Below are 22,495 nucleotides of genomic sequence, written 5' to 3'. Positions count from 1 at the left end.
TACACCTCCCTAAATGGGCTGACTCCCCCCATGGGGCCGTGGTCACCACTTGGCGCAAGCACCCGTGCGAGTGCCGTTTACCTGGACAGGTGGGTGTGCCCACTTTTGGCCGACGGCACTGGCACAGGGTCCCTCATAGTACAATGAAGTGTCTATGGCGGTGGTGGTGCACAACCAACGTCAGACACACTGTCGTAATATGAGGGGCCCTGGGCCAGTACCGCCGCCCACGAGAGAGTGTTCCCCCCCAGCTCAAACAGTGCTCTACCACTTGCAAAACTTACCTCTCACTGCTCCACCACTGTTTAGTCTGTGCTGTTAAATCCTTCAATGGCACTGCCAATTCAAATTTGTTGAAATGATAGATAGTAAAAATATACAGGGGCCCTGCCCTCCATTTAGACCAGTTAATACTGTGCGCGAACTACCACTGTCTGCTACTCAGCAGAGGAACCCACCCCTGTACCTAGCTTTGCCACCTGTTTATTTAGGAAATTTTTTTTGCAGACATTTAGCCCACTTTACTATTTTGGCCAATTTACTGTGTCAGCCACTTCTTCCAGTTGTCCTCCACCGAACAAAGCAGTGCCGCCAGTTTACTCCTGTTTCCAGTGTAGAACTGCATTGAGCCTACTTTTTTATTTTAGGCCTAGTAAGTCTGCGCCACTCCTTGCAATCGTCCGCCGCTGACCAAACCAATGCTGCCTGTGTACCCCTGTAACCTATTTTAAACTGCATAGAGCCTACTTTTTTATTTTAGGCCTAGTAAGTCTGTCTGCGCCACTCCTTGCAATCGTCCTCCGCTGACCAAATTAATGCTGCCTGTGTACCCCTGTAACCTATTTTAAACTGCATTGAGCCTACTTTTTTATTTTAGGCCTACTACATATGTCTGTCTGCGCCACTCAATACAGCTGTCCTCCACTGAACAAAGCTGAGCTTCAATCTTCAGGCTTTCGACCTATAGGAAATTTTAAACTGCATTCTGCCTACTAGTTTGGTTGGGCCCTAGTAACAGTGTCTGCCGCTCCTTGGTGTTCTCCTCCACTGAAAAAAGCGGAGCTTCAATCTTCAGGCTTTCGGCCTACATTTTGAATATGAAAATGCATTTGGCCTACTAGTTTGGTTGGGCCTACTTACGGTGTCTGCCGCTCCTTGGTGTTGTCCTCCACTGAATAAAGCTGAGCTTCAATCTTCAGGCTTTCGGCCTACATTTTGAATATGAAAATGCATTTGGCCTACTAGTTTGGTTGGGCCCTAGTAATGGTGTCTGCCGCTCCTTGCTTTTCTCCTCCACTGAACAAAGCTGAGCTTCAATCTTCAGGCTTTCGGCCTATAGGAAATTTTAAACTGCATTTGGCCTACTTGTTTGGTTGGGCCCTAGTAACGGTGTCTGCCGCTCCTTGCTTTTCTCCTCCACTGAATATAGCTGAGCTTCAATCTTCAGGCTTTCGGCCTATAGGAAATTTTAAACTGCATTTGGCCTACTTGTTTGGTTGGGCCCTAGTAACGGTGTCTGCCGCTCCTTGTTTTTCTCCTCCACTGAACAAAGCTGAGCTTCAATCTTCAGGCTTTCAGCCTACATTTTGAATATGAAAATGCATTTGGCCTACTAGTTTGGTTGGGCCCTAGTAACTGTGTCTGCCGCTCCTTGCTTTTCTCCTCCACTGAACAAAGCTGAGCTTCAGTCTTCAGGCTTTCGGCCTACATTTTGAATATGAAAATGCATTTGGCCTACTAGATTGGTTGGGCCCTAGTAACGGTGTCTGCCGCTCCTTGCTTTTCTCCTCCACTGAACAAAGCTGAGCTTCAATCTTCAGACTTTCGGCCTACATTTTGAATATGAAAATGCATTTGGCCTACTAGTTTGGTTGGGCCCTAGTAACGGTGTCTGCCACTCCTTGCTTTTCTCCTCCACTGAACAAAGCTGAGCTTCAATCTTCAGGCTTTCGGCCTGTATTTAGAATATGAAACTGCATTTGGCCTACTAGTTTGGTTGGGCCTACTTACGGTGTCTGCCGCTCCTTGGTGTTGTCCTCCACTGAATAAAGCTGAGCTTCAATCTTCAGGCTTTCGGCCAGTATTTAGAATATGAAACTGCATTTGGCCTACTAGTTTGATTGGGCCTACTTACGGTGTCTGCCGCTCCTTGGTGTTCTCCTCCACTGAACAAAGCAGTGCTGCCTGTTTACTCCTGTTACCAATTTTGAACTTTATTTGGCCCACTTTATTATTTGGGCACTAACTGTGTCTGCCACTCATTACAGTTGTCCTACACTGAACAAAGCAATGCCGCCTGTTTAGTCCTGTTACCAATTTTGAACTGCATTTAGCCTACTTTATTCTTTCGGCCTATATCTGTGTTTCCTCCTCATCCTGCCCATTGCCCAGCCACTGCTAGATGAGTCTGCTGGTACATTTACCCAGACCACTACATTCCCCTTGAACTCTACACAGCCAGAATCTGACCCTGCTGAAAGTCAGGTTCCCCTTCCCGCATATTACACCACCTTACACGGGGACAAAGAGGAAGGTGCAGATGAAAGTGCAGGTTCCTTCATCAGGTGGGGAGGGCATACTCGTTGGCAACGTCACTGGCACAGGGCCCCTCATAGTACACAAAAGTGTCTCTGCCGGTGGGAGGCGCCCCCGCCGTCAAACACAACGCCGTACTTTGAGGGGCCCTGTGCCAGTGCCAATGCGAACGAGTGTGCCCCCCCTGCTTGCTCAGGATCACAGCACTTGCAAAGTTGAAATACTGACCTCTCCCTGCTCCACCGCCGTGGCGTAGTCCGCGTTTCCTGGGCTCACGTAAAACTTGAGCCAGCCCTACCCCCCCACAACTTTAGCCAAATGACCCCCAATTTTCAATGCCTAACTATTATTATAAGGTAAATTAAGATTGACAAGCTTAAGTAACAAGAATGGATGTTTTTGGCATTAAAATGGGCACTGTAGGTGTTTTCCTGTCCTCCACTCACTGCCGACTTTGATTCCCCATTGACTTACATTGGGTTTCGTGTTTCGGTCGATCCCCGACTTTTCGCGATAATCGGCCGATTTCACTCGACCCGACTTTTGAGAAAGTCGGGTTTCACGAAACACGACTCGATCCTAAAAAAGTAGAAGTCGCTCAACCCTAGTTAATATGTTTACGCTACCCCTTATTCAAAAGAAGAGATGTAAGCTTGGTGCTAATGGTGTAATGTCACAAAATCTACACATTGGTGTACCCATTTGACCAATTATTTTGCTTACTACATTCATGATGGACTTAACCAGTTAACCAATCACTAAAGAGATACAGAGAAATGTTCAGTGACTGGATTATTTGGCAGGATCAAAAGCAAGGAAAGGACAAAGATATAATTATATAATTTTACAGATGAAAGAAAACTATTTTTTCCTAGTTTCAGGAGTGTTGACACATTGTTTCAGAGCTCTACAGTCTACACCATCACAATGGGCAGACTAAATATGAAATATAAAACAGGAGATTGCCACAAATACTGTGCTGTAAGTCATGGACCTGGTTAGCATGCCTTGTGCGTTATATACTGTAGAACAGCAGTAATATAGCAGAAATATACGAGTTTCATTTATTTTCTACTCCTTTCATAAGTTCTTTGGTTTATAGGGATTTTATTAGGGAATGGCAGGTCTCCAATAACTTAAGTAATGCAGAAAATCAAATGTCAACACTTTAAATGGAGGTGATCGTTTTTTATTGGACTAAGTTAAAGAATTTGTTTTCAAAAGGCACAGTTTGGTAAAAATCCCCCATATTATTTAAGTCAAAAGTAAATATACACTTGCTAAGTCGTAAAACATATGAGAGTTAGGTGAAATGTTTGGCCTTACTTCTAATTATTACATCCATGCAATAACCAAAGTCCCAACTAAGCATTTTTAGAAAAGATTGCTGCTACATTTAAAAGGCAATACTAATGTAATTTGTGATGATTAACACAGGGGTGTAGCTATGGCAGGTGACGAGGTAGAAGTAACACTGGAGCAAAGGTGCCTGAAGAAGCCTAAAGTCCCCTCTGTTACATAAATAACTAATAAGTTCTCTACTCTTGGTGAGGACAACATTACAGATTTCACAGGAGACAATGTTCAGAATCAGGAGAAAAATAAATAACAAATGGGTCACTGCTTCTTTGTATTTGAATTGACAGGTGACGTCCTTAAAATTTATTTTTTTTAAATATTTCTGTGAAAGTCAGTGCACTTTGGAGCAGAACCAGAAACTTCATAATACACAGACACTTGATACTACACAAAAAAGAAGGATCCAATCAATCTAGAAGACGACTGGTCTCACATAATTACAGTATGCCATTTCTAAGGCTCTGGGACTCCAGCAAACCAGAAACGGAGAAACCATCAAACAGTGTTGAACCTTACCAGGAGTGATTGGCCTACTGAAATGTCACCAAGAGCACAATAGCTTTGAATCCAGGAGATCAGAAAAGAACAAAGGCAAACACCAAAAGAACTGGAGACCTCACTTGTCTCAGTTAAGGAAGCAAGACAATGGGCAAAAATGTCATCCATGGAAGAATTGCAAGACACAACCCATTGTAAGCCAAAAACAATACAAAGGATAATTTCGCATTTGCTAAAAAACAACTAGATAACAACAACACTTAGGACACATAACATCTGGAGTAAAGCTAACACTGCAGTCCAACATATGAACACCACAGTTAGACATGGACATGGTAGTGTGATGGTGTGGGGCTGCTCTCTATAGGAAAGACCTGTAGGAGAATGTCTGCCGGACAGGTCATGGCCTAAAGCTCAAGTGCAATTGAGCTATGCAGTAAGACATTACCACTAGGGTTGAGCGAAACGGATCGTTCATTTTCAAAAGTCGCCGACTTTTGGCAAAGTCGGGTTTCGTGAAACCCGACCCGACTCCAGCGTGGGATCGGCCACGTGGTCGGCGATCTTGGCGCCAAAGTCACGTTTTTGTATGACGCCTTCCCCGCTATTTTTTCAGCCAATTAAGGAGTGTGGGCAGCGTGATGACATAGGTTCCGGCCTGGTTTCTGCGGCGTCATAGAGCCATATTACCGTTTGGGCTGCAGTGATTTCCGCAGTCAAACACAACATATGCTTTGCACGGAGGGGAGACACAGAGAGAGAGAGAGAGAGAGAGAGAGAGAGAGAGAGATATTAAGTAAATGTAAAAAATAATCCACATTGACTTGCATTGGGTTTCGTGTTCCGGTACGGAACCCGACTTTACAGTAGAATCGGCCGATTTCACGCGATGCGACTTTCGAGAAGCTCGGGTTTCACAAAACCCAACTCGATCCTAAAAAAGCAAAAGTCGCTCAACCCTAATTACCACTGCAGGACTAAGAAGCAAAAAAAAGAAAAGGGTTTTGGGGAAGCTCAGAACAAAACCCTCACTTGTATTGAGAAGCTGTGGCAAGAACCTAAAAGGGCAGTATATGCCTGAAAACCCTCAAATGTAGCAAAATTTCTGTTAGGTTTTAAAAATAAAATTATCTTCAGTAAAGGGATGGATTATTTAAAAGATGAATTTTGTGGTTACTTGTTTTATCTTATACTAAAATTAATTGGAAGATCTGAAACATTTAGATCTCGCAAGAATGGAAGAGACTGAGCGAGGAGCAAATACTTTTTTTACAGCACTGTATAAGAAATATGTAGATGACATCACGACAACTAAAATAAAAAATAAGAAATTACAGTTTCATAAAATAATCTTCTTGAACATTAGACAGAATGTCCGAATAGATAGGAACAAATTCAGACTATCAATAATTGATAAAACATTTGGTATACCTCAGAGATAAGGGGTGTCTTATGCCAGTGCTGATTTTATGATCCAACCTTTGCTTTCAGTCGGATGTTAAAACTGCAGATCGGCCATCCCTGCTTTCCACATTCCCCCACGACTGTAATGCTATTTTGCTTCAGTGACACAAACATTTAAATGTTTTTTTCTTATCTTGACCATTACCTTTATTGCCAATCCAGCAGGCGTCAGCGTTTCTTCATTCCTCTCACTTAAGCAATCTTCCCCCATAAGTGAGGTGAGATGCTGCAAACACTCGGCATGTCCATAGGATGCTGCAATGTGCAGAAGATTATTTCCATTTTCATCATGGATTTGGTCTAAATTATCTACAGCAATGTGGGGCTGTGGAGAGAAAAGGACGAATATCAGTCAGCAAGGATTTACTAACCGTGTTCTGAAAAGTCAAGATTAGCTCTAAAACACAACATTGTGATATGTTCTGGAAAGTAAAGACAATGGCCTTGGGCCAAGGGATAACTTTATAAGACAGCAGCATTTCTTTACATATTTCTCAGTTTACTACTTTGTAATATAATACAACAGAACAGGAAGAAGTTAGGTAAGTAGTTATGGGATGTTAATTTGTAATTTTTTTGAGTTTGTATTTTTTCACTTTAAGCCTAACATATGTACATTCTCTTAAATATACTTTTTTAACAAACTTGTGATGGATATTGTTTTTTTACAGCAATTAGTCAAAATCCATGTTTAGCTGCCCCGGTGCAGTGTAAAAAATGATAACAGAACTCTGGATGGTTACTATGGACAATACGAGCACATTAGGGGAATGTTACTTGAAACCACTGAACTCAAAAGGGAATCTGTCAGCTGAATAAAATGACACCTTGAAATCTGCGATCTGATATCTTATTCCAGAGAAATCCATGTTTTTGTTCCAGGTAAATCAACTGTTAAGATCTATGGGCCGGACACTGATCACCCTGAGAATCTGCCTCCAGAGCTTGTTATAAATGAAAGGGCCGTTACCAATGTGATACTTAATGACTGACAGTCTGCTCTCCTGATCTACATGTCTCACACTGGTGACGTCCCTTTTAATTTAAAATAAGCTCTGGAGGCAGATTTTCTGGGAGATCCGTGTCCAGCCCATAGATCTTAACAACTCATTTATATATTAAGAAAAATTTAGATTTGTCTGAAATAAAACATCAGATACAAGAAATCAAGGTATCGTGTTATTCATCTTTTTAGAGCCAGACTCTAATTCATGCTGCAAGCGGTTTGGGCATCATGGTTCACGTGACAAGTTCCCTTTAATTCTATGTTGTGTGCTTCTCCACATTTGACAGTCCTGGACATTTTCAGCTCAGTCATGCAGCGCAACACAATTTGCTGTCCATCTTTTTCACTATAAATGCAAGATAACTGGTATCTCAGCTAGATAAGCTTACACAAACTGACATCCAAAGTGACAAAAAGCAGCGCCTGCTTTAACAACAGGATGGCATTTGGCCAAAATTACATTGTTAATGTTACTATTGAAAGTTCACTTCCAGTAATTCTTGTACATCATTTAATTATGGTAATCAAAGTGAATACTGCTCCTTGTATAAATGTAAATAACAATAATAATTCAGAATCGTATTACCTCTATTATATTTACAGCTTAATTAAAAATACAATTATTTTTATTTAATAGCAAATAGGTTGTCATTCGGTCTCCATCACCATTATGTAGGCTCTTGGTATTGCCCTTCTAACTCATACATTATTGACTTTGCAGTATAAGGCGACATGTTTACATTTCTTTTATATAATCCCAAGGCACGATGAAATGTTTGATGGAGGTACAAAAGGTGGTAGCGATGTGCTGAAAATGAGGACAGAGCTGCACTTCTATCCAGCAGCATGAATCCCATCTACCTACTATTGTCTTCCTTCCCCTACTTGTCTGTTATGATCCCAAATCACAGCAAATAAAAAAACATAAGCAAGTGTTCTTATAAGTGCCATACCTTCAGTAGCTTGTTATCCAGAAGATCATTCAGTCTTATACATGCACACTCAGTTCACCGGAATGTGCATGTGTTTTCAATGAGCAATGAAAAGCTCCTACAAAACTCCTCTGGGGCTGGCTTAATCCCCTTAAAGGGAACCTGCCATGTAAAAAATTAATCTGAAGATATGAGGGTAATCATCAAGTTAATAGCGTTCTGAAGCTGCCCAGTGCCTGCCCTGAGAGCCCTGCCACTGGCAGGAAATAAGCTTTATTCCTACCGATAGCGGCATGTTCTGCCCCACTACAACCATGCATTGAGCTCTTTGTCTACTTAAAGTACTCTATGTATCAGAAGTAGGAGCTGGTAATATGTTACCCTAGAAAGAAATCAAATTTGGTGCTTAAAAGGGGTGTCCACTCCTCGGATAACCCATTCTTAAATACTATATTCCCCTTTGTGAAATAAAAACAACACATACTCTCCTCCTGTACAGCACTATTCCAGCCATGTAATAGTCGGGTCTCCAGAGGCTCGCATGACATGGTTATGCCACATGAACACTGCCAACTAGCGGCCGCTGATGGGCTGCAGGGCTCACACTTCTCCCAGACATCAGAGTTTAATCCAAGGGAGAACAGCAGCTGAATAGCGCCCGTCAGTGGGGGAGGGGAGTATATGATGTTTTTATTACAAGGGAGAATACAGCATTTAAGAAGAAGTGGTTGTTCAATTAGAAGAATGCTCCTTTAAGATTCTTTCGACAGTGGTCAATGTTCTACTTTATCTCGTCAAATAACTTTCTCTTAACAGACCAAACACAAAAAAGTGCAATAAATACCACTGGTGAGCCTGAATTCATCATCAATAATCAAACCTTTCGCTAGTGAAGTCTAAAGAATGAGGCTAAATGAGAGTCCCCTGGGAGCAAAAGTGTGGGAAAACTCCAGCTATATGCCGAGAAATGTATAGAGAGGAATTCATAAAGGTTAATGTCTAGTTATGAGAAATGCTACAATGGTATCACACATGAAAAAATAGCACCTCATGCTGTGAGTTCATAGACTGAGAATTACATGTCTGAAACAAATCACCACTCCTGACAGGCAAAGAATAAGTCTTTTCAATCAATTCTTGTAACATGATGAAAACTGTGTGAGTTCTGTATGTGAAATAAATGATCAGTCAATTCTGGATCCGAGAACTGCTGGAGTAATAATCTACTGGACGGCATGAACCCATTAAGGACAGAAAAGAGAAGAGAGACAGACACGTGTAACACAAAGGGAATAAGGCTCAATGTCATCACATTATGCAAATTGCCTCTTCTGAGAAAAAGAGGACTTAACTCTATAGCGCCACCTGTTGGAAGTAGCGATCCTACAAGTCACAATCAACCCTTTAACGAGTCGTGCAATATGACTTAGGATAAAAGCCAAATCAGTATCTCAATTCGCAGACACGGTGTTTCGGGCTGTTGGCCGAAAAGGGCTGATACCCCTTAGACCCCTGTCATCACATTGGCAGTTTCTGCAGACAGCCATAATGGGAGGACAAAGAGTAAAACAACCTTAGGTTGATCATGTACTGTACATTAGATATTAACTCAAAAGTATCAAGCCACTGATACCCCACTGCCGTTCCTTCTCTGCTCCAAATCTTATTATAGAGGGAGAGGTGGGAGCAGGGGCTATCATTGGTGCAACCTGTGCCGCTTCACAGGGGACCAAGAGGTAAGGGGGCCCATTTTCACTCACCTTCAAACCAGGTGGAAATGTGCATTATGATAAACTATTGCAGTGCAGAGGGCTCATGTATTGCACAGGGGCCCTTTTCGGGATCTGTCCGCCAGTGGGTGGGAGTCATACATAAATATCAGATGGGTGTCCAATCTGGCTAAAATCAGCAGGTTCAACTGACATACAGTAATCTACAGTAATTTATATTGCCAGCTTATAGTGTTACAAAATGGACTTGTACAACTGAGATCTCCTTAATCCAGTCATTGTGACTCTGCATGAACAACACAGGCCTAATCTCATTTTCATGGACAACAATGCTCCAGCTCAGGCTCGGACTGGCCCACCGGAGAACCGGAGGATTTTCCAGTGGGCCCAGGCACTGACACCTGCTGGCATACTAGCCAGAAGCTACCTAGGGCCCCCACTGCTCCATATGGGCGTGGAGAGGCGTGAATACCATTTCTCTTTAATAGCGGGCAACGTTAGCTGCAGCTAACACTGCCCGCATGTAAAGCCCCACCACCACACACAACACAAAGCACTGCACACATACACACACACGCAGGCACACAGACTCACACACAGCAGCTCATCTCCCGGCGTCCTGCTTCCTGTCTGAGACAGCCCAGCTGGATGACGTCATCATCCAGCGTGCTGTCTCAGACAGAAAGCTTCCAGCGAGGAAGAGGCTGCTGGGATGAGCTGCTGCTGTGGGGAGGTGAGCTGTGCTGTGTGCCTGCGTGTGTGTGTGAGTGTGTGTGTGTGAGTGTGTGCCTGCGTGTGTGTGTGCCTGTGTGTGATGAGCTGCGGTGAGGTGTGTGTGAGTGTGTGTGTGCCTGTGTGTGTGTGATGAGCTGCTGCGGTGAGTTGTGTGTGTGAGTGTGTGTGGTGGTGAAGGACAATGACATTGATGGGAGAGACAATGATGGAGGTGATGGGCAATAATGGTGTGGGGAAGATAATGATGGAGGTGATGGGCAATGATGGTGGGGTGGGGAGACAATGATGGAGGTGATGGGCAATGATGGTGTGGGGAAGACAATGATGGAGGTGATGGGCAATGATGGTGGTGGGGGGAGACAATGATGGAGGTGATGGGCAATGATGGTGGGGGAAGACAATGATGGAGGTGATGGGTAATGATGGTGGTTGTGGGGAGGCAATGATGGAGGTGAGGGGAGGCAATGATGCAAGTGATGGGTAATGATGGTGGGGGAGACAATGATGGTGAGGAAGGGAATGATGGAGGTGATGGGCAATGATGGTGGGGGAGGCAATGATAGAGGTGATGGGCAAAGGTGGTGGTATGATTGAGGTGATGAAATGGGCAATGATTGTGGTGGGGGGAGGCAATGATGGTGGTGATGGGCAATGATGGTGGTGGGGGGAGGCAATCATGGAGGTGATGATGGAGGTGATGAAATGGACAATGATGGTGGGGGAGGAGGCAATGATGCAGGAGGTGGAATGGGCAGTGATGGAGGTGGTTGGGGAGAATGATAGGGGTGGAGGGGGAGAAGGCAATGATGGAGGTGGTGATAAGGACAATGATGGGGGTGGAGAGGGGCTGCATTATACTTTATGAGGGGGCTACATTATATTTTATGGTGGGGACTGCGTTATATAAGTGTAGGGCAGTTCTGTATTGACTTGACACAGTTGCCCACACTAACACCACCACCATCACAAGCTCGTTTCGCAACAACAGTGGCCGATGCATAGCACTCTCCTTGAGGCCTCCAAAGTCCCTTGTCCAGCATAGATTAAGCCTGAGCCTGGTGGTGTGGCCAGGTACCCTTGCAGGTCGTCTAGCACGCAGACCATGCTGATGTAAATGGTCCTGAATGGTCTAATGTGACAATTGGTTGCCTCTCACCTCCCTTATATGTGCCTGAAGTTGTGTGCTATTCATCAACCACTTACGAAGGGCACTGTTCACAATGAAGAGGTCATCAGTGTGGGATTTGGCCATAGGACATCCACTTCTGTACCTTTCTGTGACTCTTCCAGCCTCTCTGTGTCTCTGTTGCAACCTTCTGGTTATACTGACCCTTTAACCTCAGTTACCACTTCCGCCTAAAAACATCTTGCTAGAAGCCTCACAATGGATAGGTACTGTTGAACATTTAAATAAAAAGAAAAAGTAAACCGCACCTCCTGCGAAGAATAGTCCACAGACGCACACAATATCAGCTGGCTGATTACTTGCCACAGGAGGATTCGGGTGCTCAATCATGGAAAAAGTAAGGTCCAGAGAAACAGGTCTTTGGAGCTGGTTTGTCTACCTCTGGTCTTCCAACAGGCACATTAGCCCCTTTAGATGCAGGACGCGTGGGGGGGTAGGAGACTATGAAATTTAAAAACGAGTTACGTTCATTCCTCAGGATCCAAGTGGAAACTGGGGGTATATCAAAACAACAGGCTGAGAAACTCCTGCCAGACTTCCCTAAGAAACCAAATTGGTATCATATCCCTAAGGTTCACAAATTTTTTACTGCACCACCCGGTCACCCCATTGTGTCGGGTATCGGGTCGGTCACGGAAACCTTTATCTAGGTATTTGGACTGGCTGCTGCATCCTCTGCTACCACACATACCTTCATATGTTCAAGATACAAAAAAATTCTTACAGGTGCTAGGAGATTTCGTCTGGCAGGAGGGTTTCTCTCTGACTTCTGTTGATATAGAGAGCTTGTATACCCGTATTCCACATGTATTGGGGGTCGAAGCTGTTAGAGAGGTTTTGTGTCATACAGATATGGATATGAACACAAGGGACTTTATATGCAAGGGATTAATGTTCATTTTAAAACATAATGCCTTTAAATTTGCCTCAACATGGTACTTACAAATAGAGGGGACTGCCATGGGTACGCCTGTCGCATGTACCCTGGCAAATCCGTTCCTTGCAGTTTTCGAAGAAAGATACATATACTCTAGTAGTAACCCCTTTCTGAAACACATTAAGATGTATACCAGGTATGTGGACGATATTTTCATGGTGTGGGATGGCCCCCGGGAGACTTTCCATTCCTCTGTGGAGCACCTGGGGCTATCCAACACCATGAACATGAAATTCACGTCTAGTTTGGGGGTCTAGAGTTGGAGTTTCTTGATGTCAAATAGTGGGTGGAGGATGCAGTCATTCACACCGAGATATTCTGCAAGCCCTCCGCTACCAACTCTTTGTTGCACTATGACAATGCCCACCCACAATATATAATAAATTCTCTCCCTTATAGCCAATTCCTACAGGGTAAAAGGATAAATAGTAGCCATAGTGGCTTCAAAAGACAATCTCATGACTTGTATTAAAGATTTGAGAATCATGGGTATCCCAGTCTGGTACTGGATGCTGCTTTAGCAAGGGCTGAGTCACAGGGTATGAATAACCCCGTAGTAGAAGGAACAGGTAAGAAGACCCCCGAAAAGAGATTTACATTCTGTTTCAAGTTTGGTCCCTTGGATGGCTTCATTAGATCAGTAATTAGGAGGAGCTGGCACATTTTGGAGAAGGACCCCGATCTAGCAGAGCTTATCAGTAGGGGCCCCCTATTTGCTTGTCGTCGCGGGAAAAATTTGAGGGATCTTTTGGTGCATAACCGTGTGAATAATGAACAGGTTAATTGATTAAGAGTAGGGACCCCTAAGGGTAATTTTAGATGTGGTCACTGTAATTTCTGTTCTTACCATATAATTGATAAAATAATTAGGATTGGTTCCATTCAACATTCTGTCTGCGAGTTCATTTCTTGCAGAACCACATATGTGGTCTATGTGCTTTTTTGTCCATTTGGTTTCCTTTATATTGGGAAGACAATTTGTTCCCTTTTTGTCAGGTTCAGGGAGCACTATAATTCCATCAGCTCTGGTAAGGGAGTCCCCCGCCTAATTAACCATTTGCAGTCATGTCATGGAGGTAATGCAGCATTGCTGCGCTTTGCTGGTTTGGAGAGGGTTAATTTAACCCAACAAGGGGCGATTTGAACAGACTTTTTCTCAGGAGAGAAGCTAGATGGATATTACGAGCATGCGGAATGGGACCATTGGGTCTTAATGAAAGGATTGACATGTCCGTATTTTTGTGAAGGTTTTCCATCTGGCTCCCATAAGTTGTTTGAATTATGTTCCTATGTTTGCTGTTGTTAACTGTTTGTGTTTTTATTCTGACAAATAGGTGTTTTCTATACTGCGCTGATGTCGGAGTGGGGGAGGTTACCTCGGCGTTGTTCCTGTTAAGAGGGCCTCCCACTCTCTCACAGCAATAGGACCCGTGGAAGCGCAGTTGCGCAAAACGGCCATCGTCCGTTTGCAGTACACGTTCTCCCCTGTTACCTTGCTGTTGACTCCTATGTCACATTAAAGGATTGAAATTTTACGGATGGTGAGTGCTCTCAACTTTCTTTGTTTCACTGTTGAACAATTGTTAGGTGTCATCTTGGTCTCCTGATGTCAAAATGTGAACAGCATGATGTGGAGGATTGTTTAATCCCAATTGTAATTGAACCTCAAAATTTATTGGGCAATTCATCGATCAAACAATTGTTATGAATTTTTCCATTAAGCTATTTGTTAGAAAACAGCAAATTGCACAAAAAGTACTAAAAAAAACGAACAGTTGGACATGTGTATTCAAACATTTAGAGACCTTCACATTAAGTTCACTGGAAAGGTTAGAGTGCATTTTAGGATCATCTTGAAATTTCACCCGAAAGCCAAATAGCCTTAACTTTTTGTGAGTAGTGTATATAATATTTTACATGTATATGGTATCCGGATGACCACAGCAGACAATCTATGCCCTCAATGGTTACACCTGGATGAGTGTCACAAAATGGCTGAGTACAGTGATTGGTTGCATCGGTTATGTGTATGTAGGCAACAAAGTTTACCAATGGAGCCATTGGAAGAGTGGCTTTAGAATTACAGAGGAGTACTGTTAATATTTTAAACTACAGTGATTGTCTTAATAGTTTTCTTATCTAAATAAGTCCAAAATTCTATGCAGACTAATAACATAACTCGGTAAGCTCTCAATAGGAGCTTTAGGCAGCTAAAATTTTATGATGTATTTCTATGGATATGTGAATAGAATAAGGAAAGGAAGCTCCGACCCCGTTAAAGATTTTATGAAATAATTGACCATCATATAATTTAGGAGGTCTTTGGATAAAAAAGTGAGGCAATGGGTACACGTTAGACTGCAGTTGCAGTGACCAGTTTTGAATTTTTGGCCATCCGGTTTTAACTGTCCCTGTAATTATACAGGTCTCCTCATAAACCAAGAATGATGATCTGGTTAAAGCTCTTTGGAAATGTTCTTGTCTACGGCTGAATTATACTGTGACAAGTAACCACAAGCATGCCAGAACTCTGGAGCCGTCCTGGGACAAAAGGAATAACATTTTAAGAAGAGACTGGTTATTTTCACTAAGCTCTGGAGAAAAGATTATGTCTAATCAAACGGTGATGTAGAAAATGTTCTCAGTCAAACGATTGTAAAGCAAACGCAGAACGACTGGGTACAGACAGGATCATGGCTCATTTGTAAAATATATAATGCTCTGTCTGGCTGACCGCTGTTACTTCTTTATCATATTTTAAAGAAAAACATACCAGCCAAATAACCAAGATGATATTCGATTGCACATAAGGAGTTATAAAATACCTGGAATGTGCCTAGGGACTCATCTTTTTCCAAAGTCATTTTCTCATTCTAGCTAAGTCTCTAATAATGAAAATCGCATAGTAAAGAATTATAGGATGCCCATGTGGTGCAGAGCTGAGTATTAGTCTTCAGTTCTGGTTCATGGATTTTACATCATCACCTCATGCTACTCAACAATTTTAATACCGTCATAGTACACACTACATAAAGAGATCGGGATTAGAATATAATATATGAAAGCACATTATTACGAGAAAATAGAAGAGAAGAAAATATGATATGATTATGCTATGTATATGATTATACTGGTATAAGATCCACGAGGTGAGTACATTTAGCACAAGTGTTTGTGACGGGAGCATCCGGACCACCAGGGTTGTAATAAACTGATCCCCAATCACTATAAAACTCTACAGAATTCTATTCTCGGTTTTGGTGATACAACTTTCATACTTTCCCATTAGTTTATGTACTTATGATCCACAAAACTGTTATCAGAGAGTTGGCAATATCATGCGTTATCAGATTATAACTCACCAGGCTTTATACCCACAACTGTCTTCTTATGTGTCAGAATCTCCTAGCGTTCAAACGCATGGCCATAAACTTTACTTGAAAAATTGGCAAACATATGCCAAAATGTGTCCTTTTAGCACGTTGTGTAGGGGCATATCAAGGTCATCTGTATTTAAAGAAACACTCCCAAGAAACTTTTTATCCTCTTAATACATTGCATTCATCACATTATACAGCATGGTGTACATACAATTGTTCATTTTGCCTTTCTACCTACTTAATTCTTCTCTTTGCTCTATGTAGAAACAGTTAGTCTCTTGTCCCTGCAGTTATCAACCCGTTCTTCAATTCCGGACCCAGCTGCTCTGCTCCTCCCGCTGCAGAGAGGATTCACTAAATCATCCCAGACAGATGTCTGTCCAGCCTCTGTTCGAAGACTTCCATTGAAGGAGACATTACCTTCTCTCGTGGAAGCCTGTACCACTCATTGATCACCCTAATTGTCAAAGTTTTTTCTAATACCTAATCTATATCTTCTCCCATTCAGATTTATTCCATTGCTTCTAAACAGGGTGGATAAAAATCAATGTTTTTTTTAAAAAAATCAAAAAAATCGGATTTTTTTGATTTAAATCGGATTTTTTTCAATAAACTGCATTTTGAGGAAAATATTTTACCATCCAAAGGTTCTTCCATCATGAGATAAAGCTGAGTTGTTTAACTCAGTAGAATAAAGGCTGTATATGTGTAACATTCACAATGCCATGCTCTTCCAGAGGTTTCTGTAGGATTAGTGGGCAGTTTCTCTCCTATATTATCACAGACGCTCGCTTTACTTATGCAGTTCTCAAAACTGAATTTGACTCCGCAGAGGTCCCAGCCTCTTCTTCACGGCAAAAATGTTACAACATGAATAGAGTTGAGAAAAAGACCTTAATCCTATTGTTCTACAAACCTATGAATACAGAATCAACCCCTTCAGTGCCAAGTCCAAGAAGTTAGACAATATGTTTCTGATTGTTTGGAGTGGAATAGATCTGCACAACACAAGAAGAATGTGAATCTAAGTGTGAGGAGGAGGAAGGGCAAGCAGACAAGAAAATGAAAGTGAAACTTTGAGCACAATACTGCAGCATAGCCACAGACAGACAAGTCTGGATCTGTTTGTGTGTACGATACGATCTGAGGTTTATTACATTCTTTCCTTATAATGGCAGCAGGCCGTAAAAGAGACCCAGTTTGGGAATATTTTAATGAAGCTCCTTCGCCTATCGGTAAGGCAGGCATGTGTGCAAAATGCAAACGATGCAACAAAGAGATGCAAGACCTGGTGGCGCGAATGAGGCAACATCATGAGAAGTGCGGTGATGAAGATGACCAAAGAAACACTTCTGAACAGGCAGGATCTTCAGGTTGGTAAACATTTTTATTGAATCCTATTTCTAAAGACTGAACTGTCATGTGTGAGAAAAATTATATTTCTTATTATTACTGCATGTTACTGTCATTTGGTACAGTTATGAAGAAAAACAAATATTCCTTTTGGGGCAGGGGCAGTGATGGTGTTGTGTACAATAAGCAGAAATTGTATAAACAATAAAATAACAGCATTGACTTTTTTTGTTTAGGGGAATTCATGAATTCTGGAAACTATCCACCTCCAAGATCACCATCATCCTGTTCTACAGTTTCAGAGTTATCCATCCAGGATAGTGCTTCATTAGCAGCAGCATCATCATCAGACACCCACAGCCACATATCACCATCACCCAAAAGGAAGAAAAAAACTTTACCTCCTGGAACCACCATAGATAGGTTTGTGATAAGAACTAGCAGATTAGAAAAAGAGTTGATTGATGAAAAAATTGCCCAGTTTATTTATGCAACGAACTCTTCTTTCCGTCTGACTGAGAACCCACATTTCATTAATATGGTTCAGTCACTGAGACCAGGACACAGTCCACCCAGCAGAGCTGATGTTGCAGGGAAACTGCTGGATCAAGTGTATGACAGAGAAATGGAGCAATGTGCAACAGCTCTGGAGGGTAAAATTGTTAACCTAAGTATTGATGGGTGGAGTAATGTCCACAATGATCCTATTGTATGTGCTTGTATAACAACAGAAGAAGGTAAAGTCTTCCTTGCACAAACAACTGATACGTCAGGAAATGCACACACAGCAGAATACTTACAAAAAGTGGCAGTAAAAGCTATAACGACATGTGAACAAAAATTCAAATGTCTAGTACGCAGTTTGGTCACTGACAATGCTGCAAACGTATCCAAGATGAGAAGAGATTTAGAAGAGCAGGGAGGGAATACAAAGCTGCTAATAACATATGGTTGCAGTGCTCATTTGCTGCACCTCTTAGCCAAAGACTTAAGTGTTCCAGAAATAAAGGCTAATGTTGTTGAAATTGCTAAATACTTCCGTAATAATCATTTTGCTGCAGCAGCTCTGAAAAGGATGGGTGGAACCAAGCTAACGCTCCCACAAGATGTTAGATGGAACTCTGTGGTGGACTGTTTTGAGCAGTATATAAAAAACTGGCCTATTCTGATGACACTTTGTGAAGAAAATCGAGATAAAATAGATGGCACTGTCACGGCCAAAATCCTCAACATTGGGCTTAAGAGAAATGTTGAACATATGCTGAGCTTCCTGAAACCCATCTCTCAAGCTTTAAACAAAATACAGAAAAATAGCTGTTTTATTGCGGATGCTGTTGAAATTTGGAAGGAACTGAGTGAACACTTAAAAACAGAACTACACATGGACAGAATTAAATCACAAGCAGTAAACAAACGAATGGGACAAGAACTGACTCCAGCTCATTTTTTGGCAAATATTGTCAATATCCAATATCAGGGTCAAAACCTAAGTGCTGAGGAAGTGGAGTTAGCTATGACATGGGTATCCAGCAATCATCCATCTTTAATGCCAACTATAATAAACTTCAGAGCTAAGGGGGAACCATTCAAGAAATATATGTTTGCTGAAGATATTTTAAGGAAGGTCACACCAGTAAACTGGTGGAAGTCACTTAAGCGCTTGGATTTAGAGACTGTTCAAGTAATGATTTCACTTTTAACAGCAGTAGCTTCTTCTGCAGGAGTTGAAAGAATATTCTCTTCCTTTGGACTCATTCATTCTAAATGACCCAATAAAGCAGGAAAGCTTGTTTTTCTTTTCCAGATTATGAATAGGAACAAAGAAGAAGATGATGAGGATGACGACAAGTGAGCTACAGAGGACAGCAGGGACAGTAGTATTTAAGTTTTTCATGTGTCGGCTGGGCTGACAGTCTAAGTTTCTTAAAATATATATATATTTTGATTAGCCAAATTAGTTAACAAACATGGATGTTTGTTTAAGCAAATAACTTATGCTGTAATGTTGTTATTGTTTCAGTTGAATAAATCTATTTAAATTGTTATTAAGGTCAGGATTAGTTTTCTCCTTCCTAAGTAACAACAGAACAGTGGTGTCCAAATATGAATGATTAACCCATTAAACTGGGGAGAAAAAAGTAATATAAAAAGTGATTCTAAAAATCTTCATCTGCTTGCATGTTAAAGTAGCAAGAACTAGTTTAGGTAGAAACTTTGATTTAAATCACTGATTTAAATCAAGCTTTACTGACTAGTGATTTAAATCATGATTTAAATCAGTTAGATTTAAATCAAATCCACCCTGCTTCTAAATGAGAATAGTGATGAACCCTCTACACTGCGACACCCATTCAGATATTTGTAAACCGCTATTAAGTCTTCTCTTAGCCTTCTTTTTTGCAAGCTAAATATTCCCAGATCCTTTAACTGTTCCTCGTAGGACATACCGTATTTTCCGGCGTACAAGACGACTTTTTAACCCCTGAAAATCTTCTTAAAAGTCGGGGGTCGTCTTGTACGCCGGGAATCGCCTTGTACGCCGGGTGTATATGGTTGGTGGGGGGGGGGGAGTGATCCTGATGACGACGAGGGGGCGTCTCACAGGAAAGTGAGTATCCCCCATTACCTTATCATAGCGCTGCAGCGTGGGGTCTCTGTGCTGGGAGCGGCGGCGGCTGCTGTGCTGTGCTGTGGCGGCTCCTCTTCTGCAGTGTGGGGCCTCTGGTGCTGTGGGGCGGTGGCGGCGGCGGCGTATCTTCATGCAGTCGGGGCTCCTCCGGCATCTCAGCCTGGAAGCCCCGCCGGCAACTCCATCGGTACAATGCGCTGGCCTCCGGGAAAATGGCCGCTGCTTAGATTCAGATCTCGTTGAGATCTGAATCTGAGCATGCGCAGCCCCCAGCGGCCGGGCCACCGCATCGCACCTATTGAGCTGCCTCCGGGAAAATGGCCACTGCTCAGATTCAGATCTCGTCTCCCGAGATCTCGGGACGAGATCTGAATCTGAGCAGCGGCCATTTTCCCGGAGGCCACCTGACCGCATTGTACCCATGGAGTTGCCGGCGGGGCTTCCAGTCTTTGAGATGCCGGAGGAGCCCCGACTGTATGAAGATACGCCGCCGCCACCGCCCCACAGCACCAGAGGCCCCACACTGCAGAAGAGGAGCCGCCACAGCACAGCACAGCACAGCAGCCGCCGCTCCCAGCACAGAGACCCCACGCTGCAGCGCTATGATAAGGTAATGGGGGATACTCACTTTCCTGTGAGACGCCCCCTCGTCCTCATCAGGATCACTCCCCCCCCCCCCAAAAGGCACATATTCACCGGCCCTATAAGACGACATAGGGTGTATAAGAAGACCCCCGACTTTTAAGAAGATTTTATTTTTTAACTGGTAAAGTTGGGGGGTCGTCTTATACGCCCAGTCGTCTTATACGCCGGAAAATACGGTACTTTGCTGTCCGCTCAACATCCTGGTAGCTCTACTCTAACCTCCAGTTTTTCAATGTCTTTTTTAAAATGTGGTGCCGACAACTGGACACAGTGTTCCAGATGCGGCCTGACCAAGGAGATGTAGAGGGGGATTATTACTTCACATGATTTAGATTATGTTTCTCTTAATACAGCCTAGAACTGTGTTTGCATTTTTTGCTGCTGCTTCACACTATTGACTCATGTGCAATCTGTGATCTATTAGTGTACCCTAATCTTTTTCACACGTACTGTAGGTTAATTCTATTCCCTCCATTCTGTAGATGTAATTTTCATTATTCTTGCCCAGATGTAGAATCTTGCATTTCTCCCTGCTAAATACCGTTTTATTAGTCCCTGCCCATTGTTCAAGCTTATCCAGATCCTTCTGAATCCTTTCTCTGTCTTCTCTAGCGTTACAGTATATCACAAAAGTGAGAACACCCCTTACATGTTTGTAAATATTGGAGGAAATCATGCTTTGTTTCAGTATGTCAGAGTAAATGTTGGCACTCATTTTTCTCTCAATAAACTGTAGCTCCCAAAGCCAGCAGCACTCATGCAGCCCCAAACCATGGCACTCCCAACACCATGCTTGACAGTAGGCAAGACACACTTGTCGTTGTACCCCTCATCTGGTTGCCGCCACACATGCTTGACACTATCTGAAAAAAATAAGCTTATCTTGGTCTCATCAGACCACAGGACATGGTTCCAGTAACCCATGTTCTTACTCTGCTTGTCTTCAGCAAAGTGTTTGCGGGCTTTCTTGTGCATCATCTTTAGAAGAGGCTTCCTTCTTGGACGATAGCCATGCAAACCAATTTGATGCAATGTGTGACGTGTTGGCTGAGCACTGACAGGCAGACCCCCCACCCATTTAACCTCTGCCTCAATGATAGCAGCACTCATACGTCTATTTTGAAAAGACAACCTCTGAAAAATGATGCTGAGCATGTGCACTCAACTTCGTTGGTCGACCATGGCAAAGCCAGTTATGAGTGGCACCTGCATTGTTAACACCTTAGTGTCACGGGGGTACTGGGTAGACTACAGCTGATTACCCAGGCCCCTGCGATATCCCTCAGACTAGGGAAAACCCTGTCTGTCCCTCTCCCAGAATTTACACTGATGGTGTGCTTGTCTGGGCCGCCAGGCCAGACCCTGACTCCTGTTTCAGCCCTATGCTGAAACCTCCACACGCCGCGCAGTGATTAGACCACACACCAACTTCAACAGAAAGCACAGACAGGGAAAACTAAAAAACGCACCACACCGCAGACACACAGGAAAACACTATAATGTGCACAGGGCAAAACAAACACAAATATAGGAAGGAGAAATATGACAAAGGATAATACACCACCAGATACGATATTTCTTCTCCTAGACCACCACTCCAGACTGACATCACCAGGCACAAGACACAAGCTATAATCAGCGACGCCCAAAGTCCAGAATGACTATTTAAAGGCCACGGGCGTGACCCAGCCTCAAACCAGATTACCAGCTAGATTAACCCCGGACAACCTGGATAAAATCTAGCCGGCGCCACTGAGCATATAGTGCACGAATGTGGAATTACCGCTGTCTGTCAGACGCCCTAGTGTGATTAGCGTCCAACATGACAGTACCCCGCCTTCTACGAGGGACCCCAGGGCCCTCACGACTTATAGGACCCAGCTTGTCCGGATGGCTGCGGTGAAGCATACTGACCAGCCGGTCCGCATGTATGTCCGAAGCTGGTACCCAAGACCTCTCCTCCGGCCCATAACCACCCCAGTGTACCAGATACTGTAATGTGCGGCGCACTATAACAGAGTCAACCACCTTGGAGACTTCAAACTACAAATTGCCATCTACCAAGACTGGAGGTGGCATCGGCGCCGCATCCACGGAACCCACCAC

General features: G+C 43.1%; 1 protein-coding gene across 8 annotated transcripts in view; it reads right to left on the bottom strand.

Annotated features, from left to right (window-relative positions):
* Positions 1 to 22,495, bottom strand: part of SNCAIP (synuclein alpha interacting protein) — a 344,510-nt gene that overhangs the window by 68,175 nt on the left and 253,840 nt on the right. For all 8 annotated transcript variants that reach the window (XM_077290966.1, XM_077290935.1, XM_077290985.1 and 5 more), the window contains one exon: positions 6,002 to 6,181. In XM_077290966.1, coding sequence (XP_077147081.1) covers positions 6,002 to 6,181 — 180 coding nt within the window. The remainder of the gene's footprint in view (positions 1 to 6,001; positions 6,182 to 22,495) is intronic.

This window comes from Ranitomeya variabilis, chromosome 1 (genome assembly GCF_051348905.1).
Source record: "Ranitomeya variabilis isolate aRanVar5 chromosome 1, aRanVar5.hap1, whole genome shotgun sequence".
Lineage (NCBI taxonomy): Eukaryota > Metazoa > Chordata > Amphibia > Anura > Dendrobatidae > Ranitomeya > Ranitomeya variabilis.
Note: the sequence above shows the minus strand (reverse complement) of the source record. Positions and strands in the feature narration are given on the sequence as shown.